Source organism: Xyrauchen texanus, chromosome 31, assembly GCF_025860055.1.
Source record: "Xyrauchen texanus isolate HMW12.3.18 chromosome 31, RBS_HiC_50CHRs, whole genome shotgun sequence".
NCBI classification, from domain to species: domain Eukaryota; kingdom Metazoa; phylum Chordata; class Actinopteri; order Cypriniformes; family Catostomidae; genus Xyrauchen; species Xyrauchen texanus.
This window is the reverse complement of record NC_068306.1, coordinates 27,985,512-28,001,870: the sequence shown is the minus strand read 5'-3', so window position 1 is coordinate 28,001,870 and position 16,359 is coordinate 27,985,512. Positions and strand designations below refer to the sequence as shown.

The following is a 16,359-nucleotide window of genomic DNA, read 5'->3' as shown; positions in this document are numbered from 1 at the left end:
CCAAACTATTAGCAACAATTATTGTGTGGCACGAAAGGGAGACAGGGAATGTGTGTTTGTGTGTTGTGAGAGGAGTTTTGGGGTGTGATTTGGTGGATGTGAATGATTTTGCTGTGTCAGGAACAAAGGGCATGAGTTGTGTGTACTGTGTGTTTGGTTAACTTAGCTATACTTTGGTCTAGCTTTTCCAATAACAAGGTACATTTCCCAACGAGAAGCACTGTAGCATCACAAAATGCATCATGTATCACACTGACCATGTTTACGTGCACTTAAGAAGACATTTTATTTTAGGGCTAACGTCATGTAAATGAGAATGCCTTTTCCCTAAAGCCGCAACTATCCCTTTAAGTTATGAGAAACTTCTTGGAATCTACAGCATAGTTTCAAAATAGATTCCCCAACACTGGGTTTGTCTATTCTCAGACAAACCCAGTCTGACAAAGCATCCCTTTGGTGACATCCTCAAGTGGAAAAATTATTCATAAATAAAGGTTTTCATTTAGGGGTAGTATTAGGGACTTGGTTAAAGTTAGTCTGTGGTAATTATAATCCGTTTATTATACAAAACAAGGATGGCCAAACCCAGTGGCATGAGATGCATAAACTGGGTACTCCAACAATGGTCCCTACAAAGACAAATAGCCTCATAAACATACTAAATATTGTCTCCATGAAAATGCAAAATGGTTTGGGTTTGGGTTAGGTTTAGGGGTAGTAGGAGAAAGCTCAGTTACACAACAATTAATGTCAACGACATGTCTACAACATGCTAGAAAAACAAACGTATGTATCTTCACCAATGTCTTTGTAAGGGGGTGATGATGTGTAAGTATCTCCATGTGTGCATGGGACCAGGCTGTGAGAGGGGCAGCGGGGAACGAGAAAAAGATAGAAAGGGAGAAGGGCGGGCTTTAATTCTGATCAGATACAGATGGTGCTGTTTATGTAGCTCAGTTATACAGAGCAGAAGGATGAGGGAGCTTGACCGGTTGTTTGGAGGAATAAGCTTAGCTTGAGTGCGTGGGGTTAAGACCGCTTTAAAAGTGATACTTCAAGGAATCGAGCTGACTGGCTTGCTTCTCTATCTGGGGTTTAGTTTAAGCGCTACGGAAGAGAAAGGGCTAAGGAAGTAAGTGGTGTTCTGTAACTCAATCCAACAGCTCCATCCACACTGGTGGCTTGACATGGGAGTTGATTTTTACACTAAAACTTTCATAACAGAACACACACACACATTCACACAAATGCTTTCTGTCACAAAACATAGTTTCCCTATTTATCAAACACCACTATCAGACTTCTATGAGCGGGAGGATCAATTTGAGCCATCGTTTGTTTTCCTGACTAGCAGGTTGGTCTGCTTTTCTGCCTACTTTTCTGCTTTTTATTGCTTTTCATATTTGTGTTTCCAACAGGCAAACTGGCAAATCTTTCCCCCTTGCTCACACACACAGGATACAGTGCGTCCCAATAATGAATGATGTTGTCAGCTGTGTGGCGGTCATTAACCAGGCCATTTAACATTGATCCTACTATGGCCCTGTACTGACTCTCTCCCTCTCTATTTCTGGCAGTATGATTGTGAGCCATGGGCTGGTTTGAGTACGATGATTGGGGAAGCATCCACTGGCGAGTCGCGACTGAATGCAATGTAAATAGAACATAAAGATGAAAATCTCCCAGTGTCTACATCTGTATTATATTTACAATAGTGAGAACAATGAAATGAAAACACTTAAACACTGTCTTTTCTGGCTTGAGCATAATAATCCTCTGGGAGTAAGCAGAACAGCATGTGCAGCTCATGAACTAGGAAAACTTTGTGCTGATAATCGCCTCACTCAAATACTATTATACATTAAAGGTGCAGTATGTATGATTCAGAAACCCTGTGACACCTGTGGCCATTAGATGAACTGCAGCCAGCTACCTGTTGCGCATGATCGTGAACACACTCCATAGGGACACGAACATCGACCAAAACAATGATGTAATGTACAAAGAGACTGAACGTGATTCACCGGCATCATGCTGACAAATGATCATAAAATTACACCGTTAAGATTGTTTTACTACAAACTTTGAGACTGTATATTATATTTGACTCTCCAGTGCTGGAACAGGGCTAAAACAAAGTGTGGATTTAGGCCTGACTATGCGAGACTGTAGTTTGAAGTAACCACTTTTCTTTGCATGATACATTGACATTTATACGATTGCCGATGTTGGTGTTAGGTAGCTTGCCAGCTTTATCAGTAGCTGTTAGCTAAATTTGGTGGATGATGACAGTAGCTGTTTATAAAATAGACTGTACACATTATAAATATGTTTACACAATTCAGTATTGATGTGATTCCATCACAACTGTCATTTTGATATATTGTTGCACTATTGTTTTATAATAATAGAATGTATACATTTTCTGTATAACCAAGTTATGTTACACTAATGAATGAGTTTTTTGCATTATCTTGAACATTGTCTAGCATTCATTTCATGTGTTATTGTAGTTTTAGCTAAAATTACACACATCAATCCTTATGGCACAATATTTCACATGCTTTGCATTTATGTAATCTTACCTGTCCAAGATGAAGAATGCCAATTCAGGGTCAGTTTTGATCCCCAAAACTAAACAAAGGTCCCTCCAGGAATCAAATGCTCTGCCGATGTTCACTCTAGTTTTAGCCAGACTGGATTCAGTAGATACATTTTTTTTTTTGCTTCCTTTGGGTTTGTATAGGAGTCGGTGTTGTGCTAGGAGTCAGCTGTTTGCTGGATTCTGTCTCTAAGATAACATTACCTAGTGTTGCAGTTTGTTGTCGCTGTTGAATAGCGGAAGAGAAGCACACTCGGGAGCATGCATAAATGTGACATCCTTTGCAATAGCAACCCGAACCCTTCGCATGAAAAGCAGTCTACAGGCTTTAATAGTTACCTAGGATTTTTTAAGTTGCATTACAAGCCATTCACACATTGGCAAAAAGTCTGAATATTAAATGAAAATTTTTACATATTGTACCTTTAAAGTGGTAGAAAACACATATGGTGAAGTGCTGTGCTAATCCAAAGAAATAATTAAACATCTGATGTTTACTGCCAAGTGCATCCAAGTTGGCTAAATTTATTTAGAAAAACTGTGAACATCCATAGACAGATCGATGGGCGGATGTTTCGTTACTGTACTATTCGGAGCAGGATGTGACAACATGTGGACTGTGATAAAGGCCTAGTTTGGAGGTCATCGTGACTTAAGTCTTCTGTTTTATAAAATATTTGTTTCTTTCTTTCTGAGTTAACTAGCTAATCAATCACTGCATTTTACGTTTTCTTAAAAAGCCATTGAAATACATTTCAATGAAAAATGTAAATTCACAACTACGGAGATGTCTCATCAGTCACTAAAACACTTTAGGTCTTTGACCTAAAGCTGTAAGGGAACTTCAATGGGAGCCATGGGTGTTGTGCACTGTATGGCCAGCTAAGTGTTTGGAATGTATAGTGATATTATTTGGAAAATAAATGAGCTTTATCTAAATAATTACATTTGTCATTAAAAATTAAAGTTCCTTTAAAAAATCCTATATCCTTTTTGATATAGGCTTTACCACATTTCTGGAGCTTGCACCTAACCCAGTTTTTCTTATTTGCACCCACATATACCGAAAAAGCATGTTGACCTGAAACATTTTAATTACAACCATCGCTGAAGATGGATGAACTTGATTCAAGTGTGGACATGGTCGACAATCAGACTATAAAATACTATTCTCGGATGTTGTAGAACTATTAAATAAGCTGATGATGAATTTAAAGTTTAACAATTTCAGGTAACAGGTTTCAGGACATAAATTTCAGTGCAATATCTGGTATGTCCAGACCTAGAGCCTTACAGTACGTACAGGGTCCAAAATTATATTTTGTCACACCTGTCTATGGCAGGCAAATTTTCACCAACCATAAATATTCCTTCCAGCCAGAAACTGTATTATGTATGATTATTTGCCATTATTATTATTTGGTGCATTTTGACAATTTTATTTACACAACAGTGGAGAAGTGCCAAGAAATGGGTGGGCCCAAGCCAGATTCGAACTTGGGTTGCCCGCTCACACACTAGCACTATACCACACAACATGTTGTAGCGTGCTCACTTTCCGTTTGGCCGCATCTCTGGCATTTCACATTATTTCTATAAAAAAAAAAAATCAGGTTGGATGAGCCAACTCTGTGTTTCGGAAATACTGCACCTGTTACAAAAATAAAAGGGATTTAGTTCCCCACATTTTCATTTTGGTGGCTTAATGAGAGGAATATTCCACATATGTGGTACTTGAGTGTTCATTTTGGACCCCACTTACATGCCAGGAATTTACATGTACAGTGTAAATTACATTTGTCAATACAATGTCTTATTTAATACTTGAACATTTTTCTTGAACTTTTAATGTAAATGTTGTAAGAATTGTGATGCATAGATTAATAAAGCAGAGATTCTGTTTTAGAGATTGAGCTGTTCTGTCATGCATTTTGAACCTCAGGTTGTGTGTTCAGTATAGAGAAACCTGATTCATTCTCTACTCTCTGTACTGTTTGGCCATCTTAGCTATTTCCCTCGACAGGAAGCAAGGAAGCACCCCTCTTTCTGCCCCATTATGCGCACACACACATACACAAATAATGTGTCCTGTTACCTTGGCGATACCATCCACGTGCTATCAATAGGCTGACATGAACACATATGACAATCCTTTATATTATGTGCTCTACATTTTCAGCCAGTACATTCAGAATCCATCACAGTCTATGCAGGAAAATTACAAATAAAGTTTTCAAAAATGTGAACCGTAAGTAATCCTTTATTTACTCTTCTAAATTTCCAATAGTTCACACTGATGGTGCTTCACACACATTTGTTCATATTTGATAATTTCACAGCGAGCTTGTTGCCATTATGATAAGGCATCATGTTGTCTGTTGGCAATGACTGAAGTGAACTGGAAAGGAACATGGGCTGCGTTCCAATCCGTCATGCACTCGATTTAGACACTGAATTATTTACTGTTCTAGGATGTAACCTGCTCTAGGACAGCTGCTAGCTGGCACAAACACAACAGAATGGGACAGTGAGTTCCCAAATGTTGAGACTACATCCATGTGTAGCTCTGAAAAACAGCATGCCATGATGTTCATGTACCTCCACACTCTGTTGATGTCAATGGCGAAGTTTTACGGTTTATCAGATTTAGTCTTGTTTTTTATAGTTTCCATCTACTTAGTATTGCTAAACAGTGCCCCGGAAAAGTTTTTGGACACTTCAGCCAAAATCAGTTCATCACATTTACTATAAATATGTACCAATAAGTTCTGACAACTTCTTAACTTTGAACAAAATGTATCTATTTTTTATTTTAAAACCTAACAATCTTCGCGTGAAAAGTTTTGCGTGAAAAGTGTGCTTGTATCCTAAGTGCACTTGGTTGATATTTTGTTATATAATGCAATGACATGCATATTTATTTTTTTAAATGTGGCTAAAGTGTCCAAATACTTGAATGTCTATGAAACAGAAGCAAGAATCAATGGAATAGTTGATATGCAATGCCGACAGAGCGCTTCTTCTCTTTATGGTTCCATGTTTCTTCTCTTCCTCTTTACTGTTTTCATCACCTATCATATTGTTGACTCATACCTTCTTTCTCTCTCTCTCTCTTTCTCTATCTCTCACTGTCTCCTCTCTCTATCTCCTGTTCTCTCCCTCCCTCTCTCCATCTTGTTAGGCTTGGCTAAGGGAATCATATAGAACAGTTCCTTAGGGGGAGAAAATGAGAGATTAGGTTTCAGCCTGATGATGCCACTTAGCCATTAACTATCTCCAGCAAAACCAAGTGCCCCCATCCAGCCCAACCCTCCCTTCTTCTGCCATTCATATACAACCACCCTTCCTCCCCCCTTTCCCATCTCTCTCCCTCCCTCTCCCCCTTACTGTTTCCCACCCTCCATCTCTATCGCTCTGTCTGTTTCACACTCACACTTTGAGAGTGAGTGGATGATCGCACGAGCAGGAAGAGCTGACCATACACAGATAGAGAGAGAGAAAAAGAGAGAGACGATCCAGCACTCTCACCTCGTACTGATAGAAGACAAACTGCAGAGCTTCTGCTGCGCTCTTTCCACAGTGTTGTGGAAGTACTTCTGAAAACTCAACATTAATTTGCCCCCCAGAGGACATTTTTGTTTCTTTTTCAAATAAATTTGGATATTCTGTGTGACATGTTGCCCTCATTTCCACGAGCATTGTGGCTTTCCTCTGAGAGCTCGTTGAACATGCAGTGCTCTGGCTGTTCCCTGATAAAGGCTGTTGGGGTTCTTCACAAGGAATGACTGAGCACTGAGGAACCAGGATTGCCTGCACGTGTGGGACACTTGTAAAGACACATCAGGAGGCAGAAGAGAGAAAAGTGCTTAAGAAAACATAAAGGAAAGAGAGAAAAACAAGAAACGAACAAAGATAACACACTTTTTTTGGTGCAAAATGGATCGCCCTACTTTTAGGGGTAAGTGCTTCTTTAATTCAATGTCTTTTAATCTTTATTTATTCTTTCTTTTTGGCTCTCTCGTTTTTTTTTACATTTCTGAATCTAGATATTCTCTGAATGAGAAATAATGTCATAGACAACATAATACAAGTGATAGTTGACCGTTGCATGCCGCGTAGTTCCCGAAACTCAAGTCCTACCCTGACCCAGCCGATGCACGGGGCTGCAGGCGTATAGGCATGGAATTGATTGTCCTCAAGGTCGGATATGTCAATACTACCCAGTTTGTGCTGGCAGGGGCTGATGGAGAGTATGGAAGTGGGAGAGAACATGGGGCAGCAATTTACATGTGCGCACGACACACACTGTTCGTGAAGTTTCTATTTGTTTGTAGAGAAAAGTACCAAAGAGAAGAGTACTAACTGTTCAGACCTGGGTGATAAATGTTTTGTAGTGGAGGGCGGCAGAGTGATGTTTTTGTGAGTGAAGTATGTTTACAATACCAAAAAGGTCTGGAGTCACTGAAATCTCTGTCAGTTATAGCAAATAGGCCTAAATGTTTATGTTGTTACATTAGTAGGCAATATCGCATATGATTTTATTTGAAGATACTTACTGATATTTTGTGTTACCTTTTTTTGTTCCCTTGCATATTTGTCAATTTTTCTGTTAAGTTTTTGTCTTTCTCTTTCTCATTCCGTCTTTATTCCTCTTATCTTTAAGTTACCCTCCCCCTTTCTCTTCTCTGTCTCTCTCTCTGTCTCTTTTTCTCTCACCCAAACTTGCTGGTCTGCAGTGTCTATTTCAGTCCTTCCTGGGGGTCAGATTCAGCACATCCGGAATCTCATACAGTTTATTGTCATTCAATCCCACTGTGTTCCCAGAGGGGCAGATCCCAGGGTCCTGGTGCCTGCCAACATCAAGTCCAGCCTTTAGTTAAGCCTGACCCCTAGGAGCCTATATTAGCCCTCTGCAGGGCCCCCAGCCCCCCCATGACTACCAGATAATCAAGCTTCAGTCAGCAATTGCCAATCTGCCAATCTATCTGAGTCAGAGAGAGAGAGAGAGCAGAAATGGAAAATGGATATCTCTTATGACAGTTAGCCAGCAGGAAGTCAAAGTGGCCTGATGGCTGGATGGAGAACTGCTGGATGCTTATCAGCTGCAGTATGGGTCAATGAAAGCAGACTGGAGGCTATAAAATAGCACCACATCATGATGCCATTGGCCCACATCCCATCGGTGTCCCCAAACATCAAGACCTAATTCAGCACCTAATTCAACTGATGGCTACACCAACTGGTATATCAACATGATCACACAAGAACTGAACATTTTGCTACAGGATGTTCTGATACCCTGACAGTTACTGACAAGCGCAATATTCCATCAGACATTTTTGCATACATTTAAAAATGTTTACCTTATCCGTTTGCACTGTTGATAGCACATTATGTGAGCAACCACTGAGACACTGGTTCTATATCCCATGAAAACCAGGAAATAATTGCATTCACATAATCAATGATGAGGGCTATTCTGAGGTTGGATTTTTACTTTTAAGTTTAAAACTTTACTCAACTGACAGTTAGGTTTAGGGTTTATGCTAGGGCGTAAGGTTAACTAAAATTACAACTCACTTTCATTCTACTGTCTGGATATATCCCATTATAAACAGATCTTAAGCTGTGTCCATTCTAAAGTTGTCCAACAATCCTTCACAGGATGACTGTTTTCTCCTCCCTGTTTGGAGGTTTAAAGTTTCTCCCAGTCAGTGGTGTGTGGTGACTTTTATGAATAATATGCACTTCTCATCATCTTCCTGCCCTGTATTCGATTACTTTGGCCAAGAATGTGTGCAAGGTAACGGGTGCAAGTAGCCCCGGAGCAGAGCCGCGAGGCACAGCTCACTCAGCACTGATACTCCCAGAGCGCAGGGGCCTGTCTTCAGGTTACCCTTCATGGCAAGCAGGGCTGAGTAAACATGTCCCTCTCTCCACTCTTTTTTGCTCTCCACTGCTCCAGATGCAGCTGTCTCTTATTTGCTCGGACCTGAGTGCTAGGCTCTGCGCTTCCTTGTGAGTCTCAACCTTGGACAGGTGTTGTCTTTGAATCGACTATAGTCTTAAAAGGATAGTTCAAAATTTGGTTCCAAACCAGTACTGTTCAATGTTCTAAAAAACTTTATTTTTTCTTTCTTCTGTGGAATACAAAAGGAGACAAAGTTTCAGGAGCTTCAGTCAGCATTTACTTTCAATGTATGAATGAATGGTGACTGAGGCTGGCTTTCTGCTAAAAATCTTCTTTTGAGTTTCATGCTAGAAAGATAGTCATATGTGTTTGGAACAACATGAGGGTGAGAAAATGACAGAATTTTCATTTTTGGGTGATATATACTCTTTATGATCTTATAAGATTTTATCCTTTAGATCAAATGTCTGTTGTTTGTCTATTCCTTTTACTATACTGGTTTATGTTTGGTTTGGAAGTGACACAAAGCAGGTCTTGTATCCTGAAAATCAAATGAAATTCATTATTGAAAGGTTATTGTTTTTGCTTCACTTCATCCAATGTAAGTTATTCTATCAAGTTTGCAGAGTCCAATACAGGGTATCCACGTAAATGATAAAACCATTCGCTAAAAAATGGAAGATGGAGTCTTCAGATGTTGGACCGGAAAAAAAGCGTAGACCTTACAGGAAGCAATGCTTTTGATGAATGCTGGATTGCAGAAACAGATCCCGAAAGCGGCTTCTGGAAAATCAGGTCTAAGCCAATCTGTTACAGAGTAAATACTGAAGTGGTGCAGTTTAACCTTCCTATTTTCTTTGACAATCAGTCATCACTCAATTAAAATTAATGTGTATTCTAAACCTTAAAAGGATAGTATACCCAAAAATCATCAACAGAACTTTCATTCTGAGGTCAACTATCCCTTTAAGCATTTTCAGCAAGTTTCAGCCTTATTTAGAGGAACACTTTGGAGTTCATGGTCAAAGCTTAAGACTGAGAAGACTTACAAACACAATCAATATTCCAGTGCACAATGTCACAATGCAAGTGGACTTGAATCAACACATCCTCAGTCAATTGAACATCCTCTAAACAAACAGCCAGCAGCACTTTATGACACTTCTGATGCAACAGTTACCCACAGCAATTGTGCTATCTCCATTTTAGAAACATGATAGTCCAGTTTATTGCCCTGGTTTGCATTCTGGGGCACGTGGGCTGACGAATACTCTGGGACTTGGTAGGGAGTGGTAGAGTGCTCTTTGTTTGGGGGTTGAATAGGTTGGAGGATCTGCTGGGCTCCTTGCCTGCTCTGCCACTGGAGTGTGGCTTATCGATCCTCTTGACACCCTGGCTGTTGGTGTTTGTTAGGGTGGAAATATGTATGAAGGGGTGGGTGGCTTTTATATAGCTGCTTCTGCTTTGGTCTACTTTGCAAATGTGCCATGCTCATTGAAAGAGTTAGCATTGGAAATGTTTTTGGGAGGCAGGTTTCAGTTAATGGTTGGTGGCTTTCCACCATCACCACCACCTACAGTAGAAAAGGCTATTTTGTTGATAATTGGTAGAAGAACGAATGTGAATGAAGTCAGTGAGGGAAGGGCAGCTAACTAGTAAGTGGGAGTTGCAAAATGTTGAAATGTTCTCTGTGTCATTTGTAATGATAAAGTATACCTTGGTTTTCCACACGTTGACGTCTCACAAACAATGCGCAGCAGCACAGTCCATGAGTACTTTCAGTGTGTACACCAGTTTTCATAACCTCACACACCTGTATGCGTCTTTGCACTTTGTTTGCGCATGTGTCTGAAGATGAATGTACTGAAGAGTATCACAAAGCACTTATAGTGCACTGTTACGATTAAAGGAGTATACTCTTGCCATGCACAAGATGTAACAGCATGCAGAAAAACTAAGTATACTCTACATTTAAGAGCCCAGAAAACAACATTTTGAGGTGTTGTTTGGGTCTGTTTCTTCACGAAAGCACTGTAAGTCAGTGGAAAGTTCCAAATAAACTCCAAATAAGTGTAGCCGCGAGTGATAAATGCTCCCAAGTGCTGACACACTTGAGGAAAACCACATGGAGAGGACATGTGCAAATGCTCAAACAAATATGCAACCAAAAGTGCCTGACATGACACAGATGAGCTAACCCAAAACTTCCTCTCTGGCTTGCCTGCAAATGCGATACTAAAAGTCTAATGCTGCACTTACAGAAAGTTGATATTTAGACATATGAACATGTACAGTATGTATGCATGTTTGTACCGTATGTATGCATGCATGTATGTATGAATGTATGTATCTGTCTGTCTGTCCATCCATCCATCTGGATAGAAAATATATTTGAAAATGTACATACTATATATGAAAATAGCTGTTTTTGAAGTATTTTGGAATACACAGTATGTTGCACATATGAGCAAGTATGTGATTTTTTTTCTTTATCAGTGAAAACAATTAATGAGCATATATATTATATATGCGTTTTACATGTGTTGCCTTATACCAGATTTATGTATGGGATGTTTTCGAACTTCAAATAATGAGCTCATGAAAATTAACAGTAGACCCCTTTTAATAATTAGATGGACTGATAGGACCTGACTACAGCTCACTGCTGGGTTTGATGTAATTACTCTACAGGACTTCTCTTTCCTCCTCTGTGTAATTTGCAAATGCATTTTGTGCTTCCGACCTGTGCTTCTTTATCTTGAGTCTGTGGCTGGGCAGTGGGGGTGGGGTGGATGCTATCTTACCTTCTTTTTTTTTTTCTCAAGGGAGTATTCAGGGCTTTTGCCAGGAATTCAGCTGACAGTTTGGGGAGCAGACATTGCTTCTTCTAATCACTGCTCTTGTGAATGGATTTCTGTTCATAGTTATATCAAACATATTTTTCCTTTCCTATCCAATCTCTTTATCCAATTGACTTAAAGGCATAATTCACCCCAAAAATGAAAATTCTGATGTAATTTACTTACCCTCATGTCATTCCAAACCTATGTACCTTTCTTTCTACCATGAAAACAAAAGAGATGTTAGGGTAAGTAAAGTATGACAGAATTTTTATTTTTGGGTGAACTATCCTTTCAAAACGTGTATCTTAAACATCTAAAAATGTGTTTGTCCCTATCATTTTCAGAACAATCTGAGATTGTTTATTCTAATGGAGTCTAAATAAATAAAAAAAGGCTATGACAGATGTGTCTCTACATTTCTCTATAGAATTAAACAAAACCCTTCACAACCTAATTCAATGCAAGCCGAAGTCTTGTTTGGCTATGACATTCAATAATGCAAGCAGCATGTTTCCCAATTCCAGGATGCTGATTTTTTCCATGCACATTCCAATAACCATGTTGTTCCTGTTTATGGAGGATAAGGCTTAACAAAAGAGGGACTGTAGGCAGGGGCTGCAGCAAATTCCTCCAAGCTGCTGAGGAAGAGATACCTCAGGACACTGACACTAAGTCTTCTGGATTCCCCAGTTTCTCACAATTCATTGCTGTCAAATTCTTTGCTCTGGTTCCCTTCCCTTGTGTCAACAGCTGTGTTCTCCAGATGCTAAATTACAGTGTGATGTCAATGGCATTATCTCTCCATCCTCTGTGCCTAATAATAACCTATAATAAGCTTTATAGCATCCAAGTAAAAGGGACTTAAACGAACGTGGGTTTCAGCAAATAGTTTATACATACGACAGATTGGACCCATATTGGCACCCTAATATTGTTCCAAACTTTATGACTTTCTTCTGTGGAAAACAAGAGGAGAAAAGTTTTTCCTGTACAATGAATGAGGACTGAGGTCACCAACATTTTGGTGCCATCTCCTTTTGTGCTCCATGGAAGATCATACAGGTCTAGAAAAGATTATGACAGAATTGTAATTTTTGTGTGAACTATCTCTTTAAACTTCCAACATTTCATTGAAAAACTTCAACATTTAATTCTGAATCTGAAAATGATGGCTTTATTTCTTTCTTATCTTACTACAGGTTTATCAGATGTACCCTGATATTGGTCAGCCTTGCAACTCAGCCCCTACCTTGGCGGCCCTGACAGAAGAATGGATCCAGTACCTCCATTTCGGATGGACCCTGAAGGTCTGGACCTCCAGCAGGTTCCTGTATTATCCATTGACCAGATCCATGCTATAAGGGCTAGTAATGATTACGTGGAGCGCCCCATTGTACTGGAGCCTGCCTCTCAGGTTGGCATGTTCTGTGCACACAATGAGCGACATTCTCAGATGCCTCGCAGTCAAAGTCAGCATCAACATTCCCACTTGGCCCACTTGAGCCGCTCCAGTACCATCAGCTCGATGTCCCGTGGCAGTGCCACCTCAGATCAGAGACTTCTCACGGGACTATCGGCATCTCATTCTGGTCTGGCAACTGTGGTGAGGTCCCAGCCCAAAGGTGACTTGAAACCTGACTCGCTAGGCAAAGGACTGGCTGACGGCGAGGACTTAGGCCTGCACCTCTTCATCTGTGAATGCTGTGGTCGCTGCAAGTGCCAGGAGTGCTGTGCCCCTCGCAGTTTGCCCTCCTGTTGGACCTGTGGCCAGCGCTGCTTGTGCTCGGCTGAAAATGTCTTGGAATATGGCACTTGCCTGTGCTGTGTCAAAGGTCTATTCTACCACTGCTCAGCGGATAAAGAGGACAACTGCGCTGATCGTCCCTGCTCCTGCGCCCCAGCTCACGCCTGCTCACGCTGGAGTGTCATGGCCTTCTTTGCTCTCTGTCTGCCCTGCCTGTGCTGCTACCCCCCTGCCAAGCTGTGCCTCACCCTGTGCCAGCATGGCTATGACCGCACCACCCGTCCTGGCTGCCGATGCAGCAACACCAACACTGTGTGCCGCAAGATCTCTGCCACCAATCCTGCGCCATTTCGCAAATCCCTAGAGAAGCCTGTATGACAGCCTAGATGAGCCTATTGTATTCCTCCTTGAAGCAGCCAGGGTATTCTGCTCAATTAACTGACCTTCTCTAAACCAATCAGGCCTCACTGCATCATGTCCTTCATGCACCCTCCTTCCCCTTTTAGTAACCCTTTGTCTATTTATTTATTAATTAGACTGTCCTGGAAAGGGTATGGTAATGCAGACCATATGTAACACATACAGGGAGTAAGCTATCAGAAAATGCAGAGGCTGTATTTTGTAAGGATTGGCTTGCATAGCATCATGAAAGTTAGTCTTGAGTGTGTCTTCTTCAACATTATTGAATGGACAAACTGTAAGAAAGCTGGCTGACTTTAGATTCTACACAGAGTGGTGCTGGTTACGGAGAAACGAGAGCCTAACCAAAAAATCTGACTGTGTAAGTGAATTCTGTTTGACACCAAAAATGGGACCATTTGAAATCAGAATATTAAGCTCACCTAAGAGGGGTAGAGACACTGTGTGTTCATGAGAGTGTGTAAGGAAAGACGGAGTAAAATGTGTGTGTGTGTGTGTGTGTGTGTGTGTGTGTGTGTGTGTGTGTGTGTGTGTGTGTGTGTGTGTGTGCAGTCTCAGGCCGGCATCTGCTGTCAGCAGAAGCCTCTCCTTTTATATTTAGAGGAGCAACTCTGAACGATAAAGTGTCTGGTCAGGTTTCCAGCTCATGGCAGCCTGACGCCAACCTCTCCCAACTGCTCTTGCATCCTCAACTCTCCTTTCTTCTACTTGCCATTGTGCTTTCCAACTGCTGATGGGATTCTTGACCTTTTCTGCATCCAACCATGCTGTGGGACCAAACTTCACAAGTGACTGTCTGACCACCTTGGCAGTGCTCTCAGGATGAGAAACAAGCCATTACTTGGAGAGCCCTTGGGCAAATTGGCCAGAAAAACCTCTAGGATCATGTCAACGCAGAATATGAAGGATTTCAAATACGCTAAGTTTTAGATTAACCCTAAACCCTGAGCAGTATCAGTAAAAGGAGGCCATTGGGGTTCCCCTTATTCTGCCATACATGGACCATGAACATCTCAAAGCACTTTGGCCTTTCCTGATTGGCTCTAATAGTTTTTTTTATCTGACCTGAATAATCCACAGGAAGTGAGGTAAATGGAGACTATTGTGCCAGCTGGCAAGAAGAAGGGATAAGGACAAGGGCATAGTCACTTGACCAGAACGCAGTAAAGTACCACATTTGGGAACAGAGTGAATCAGATGCACAGGCATCCAAAACTGTGATGTGAGATGAATGAAAACAGTTTCAAGTGTGTGTTTCTCCACAATAATGCACATCCTTGTAAGTTCCTTTGCTATATTTTTGTATGTACATAGAATTGTTATTGTATTTGTATTTTTATTACATTTGGTTTAATCGGTTTATTATTATTACCGTTATTTTCTATTACTGTTGGACATTAACCTTGTCAGAGGCTTGGATAATTCTTAAGACTAACAAAAGGCTGATTTTGTATTGTGGAGGAGAGGTCCCTTGTGAGTAACACTTGTTTTGCATTGCACTGCTGTAATTACTAAAACAATCTTAATAATTGGGCTCTTCATTTTGGTTGCACATTTTTAAGCCCTTATCACAAATTATTTTGCTAAAACCAAAAGCAATTAATTAAACATATTTCCACATACAAGTACACCAGAGCATTTCAATACACAAAAGACTTAAGACATTGTGGAAAATTTCAATGTACAAAACAGCTTAGAATTTAATGTTCACAAGGCCGTTTCTGAGACAAGGTCTTAAGTAGCAAATTTTTGTGTAGTTTAGGTATAGCTGCAGAACCTAGACATATTGGCTTTACTTTTGCTGGCATGAGAGCAAAGAAAACGTGCATAAGTATCAAAATTAGTGTCAAGCTTTAACCGTTAACACTGACAGCCCTGTACAGTGTTAAATAGTGAGAAGGGACCTCTCTTCCACAGTTGTATCCCAAAAGAATGGCTTCTCAAAGGAGAGGTTATTATATGGGTATGGGTTTCAATGTGTAGGTACATGCAATTAACAGGAATACCAAACTGGTGCTGTCCGCATTCTCTTAAGTTAACCACTAAAATTTCACCATGTTGTATTAATAAGTATTGCTTTGGTACAATTGGCATCTTATAAGTTATAAGAATTTAAGAAGAATATATATATATATATATATATATATATATATATATATATATATATATATATATATATATATATATATATATATATATATAAATCTATACAAATGAATATATAATATATATATATATATATATATATATATATATATATATATATATATATATATATATATAGTACACATTTTTGTTGCTTATATTATCACAAAGCCACAGATATTTATTTAAATAGTTGCAAGAGCTATGTATTTATTTTGGGTGAATGCTGAAAAAAAAATGTAATGAAAGACCCATGTGATGATTTCAGCTTTTTTCAGAGTGGAGTTTTGGGTGTGGCCATGGGGCCAAGGATATGGAATAAAATGTTTTCAAATAGCAAGCTTGTACTATAGTTTTTAATCTGTGATCATGAGTACAGTAAATCAAATTTCAGTCATGACAACTCTCTGAATAAAATTAAGGTGTTATAATTGTTGTGACAAGTTAGTAGGTTTGGTCTTGGCAGTATAGGTCTGCTTACACTGCTGCTACAGAGCAAGTGTGAAGACTTGTTACTGCTAGAACATACACAGACATGCTGCATCAAGCATATAAGGCCTACTGCTTCACAATTAGACGTACAATCCCCTTAAAGCAGATCTAGACAAGTGGTGATGGAGAGGAGGAGGATGTCAGAGAAACTCTCCTCCCTCAACTCTTATTTTCAGAGCCTCCCATATCACGGTGCAGTGAA

At 40.0% G+C, this 16,359-nt stretch overlaps 1 protein-coding gene across 1 annotated transcript; it reads left to right on the top strand.

The window, feature by feature from the left end:
• Positions 1 to 6,040: 6,040 nt before the first annotated feature.
• LOC127625119 (protein sprouty homolog 2-like) lies at positions 6,041 to 15,635 on the top strand. The gene is made up of 2 exons (XM_052100204.1): positions 6,041 to 6,560; positions 12,556 to 15,635. Exon 2 carries the CDS (start codon positions 12,627 to 12,629, stop codon positions 13,476 to 13,478), a length of 852 nt encoding a protein of 283 aa, XP_051956164.1. The 5' UTR covers positions 6,041 to 6,560; positions 12,556 to 12,626; the 3' UTR covers positions 13,479 to 15,635.
• Positions 15,636 to 16,359: the final 724 nt, after the last annotated feature.

Bases quoted from the DNA above. Each gene is read 5' to 3' on its own strand.
- LOC127625119 (XM_052100204.1), top strand. From the start codon at position 12,627: ATGGATCCAGTACCTCCATTTCGGATGGACCCTGAAGGTCTGGACCTC.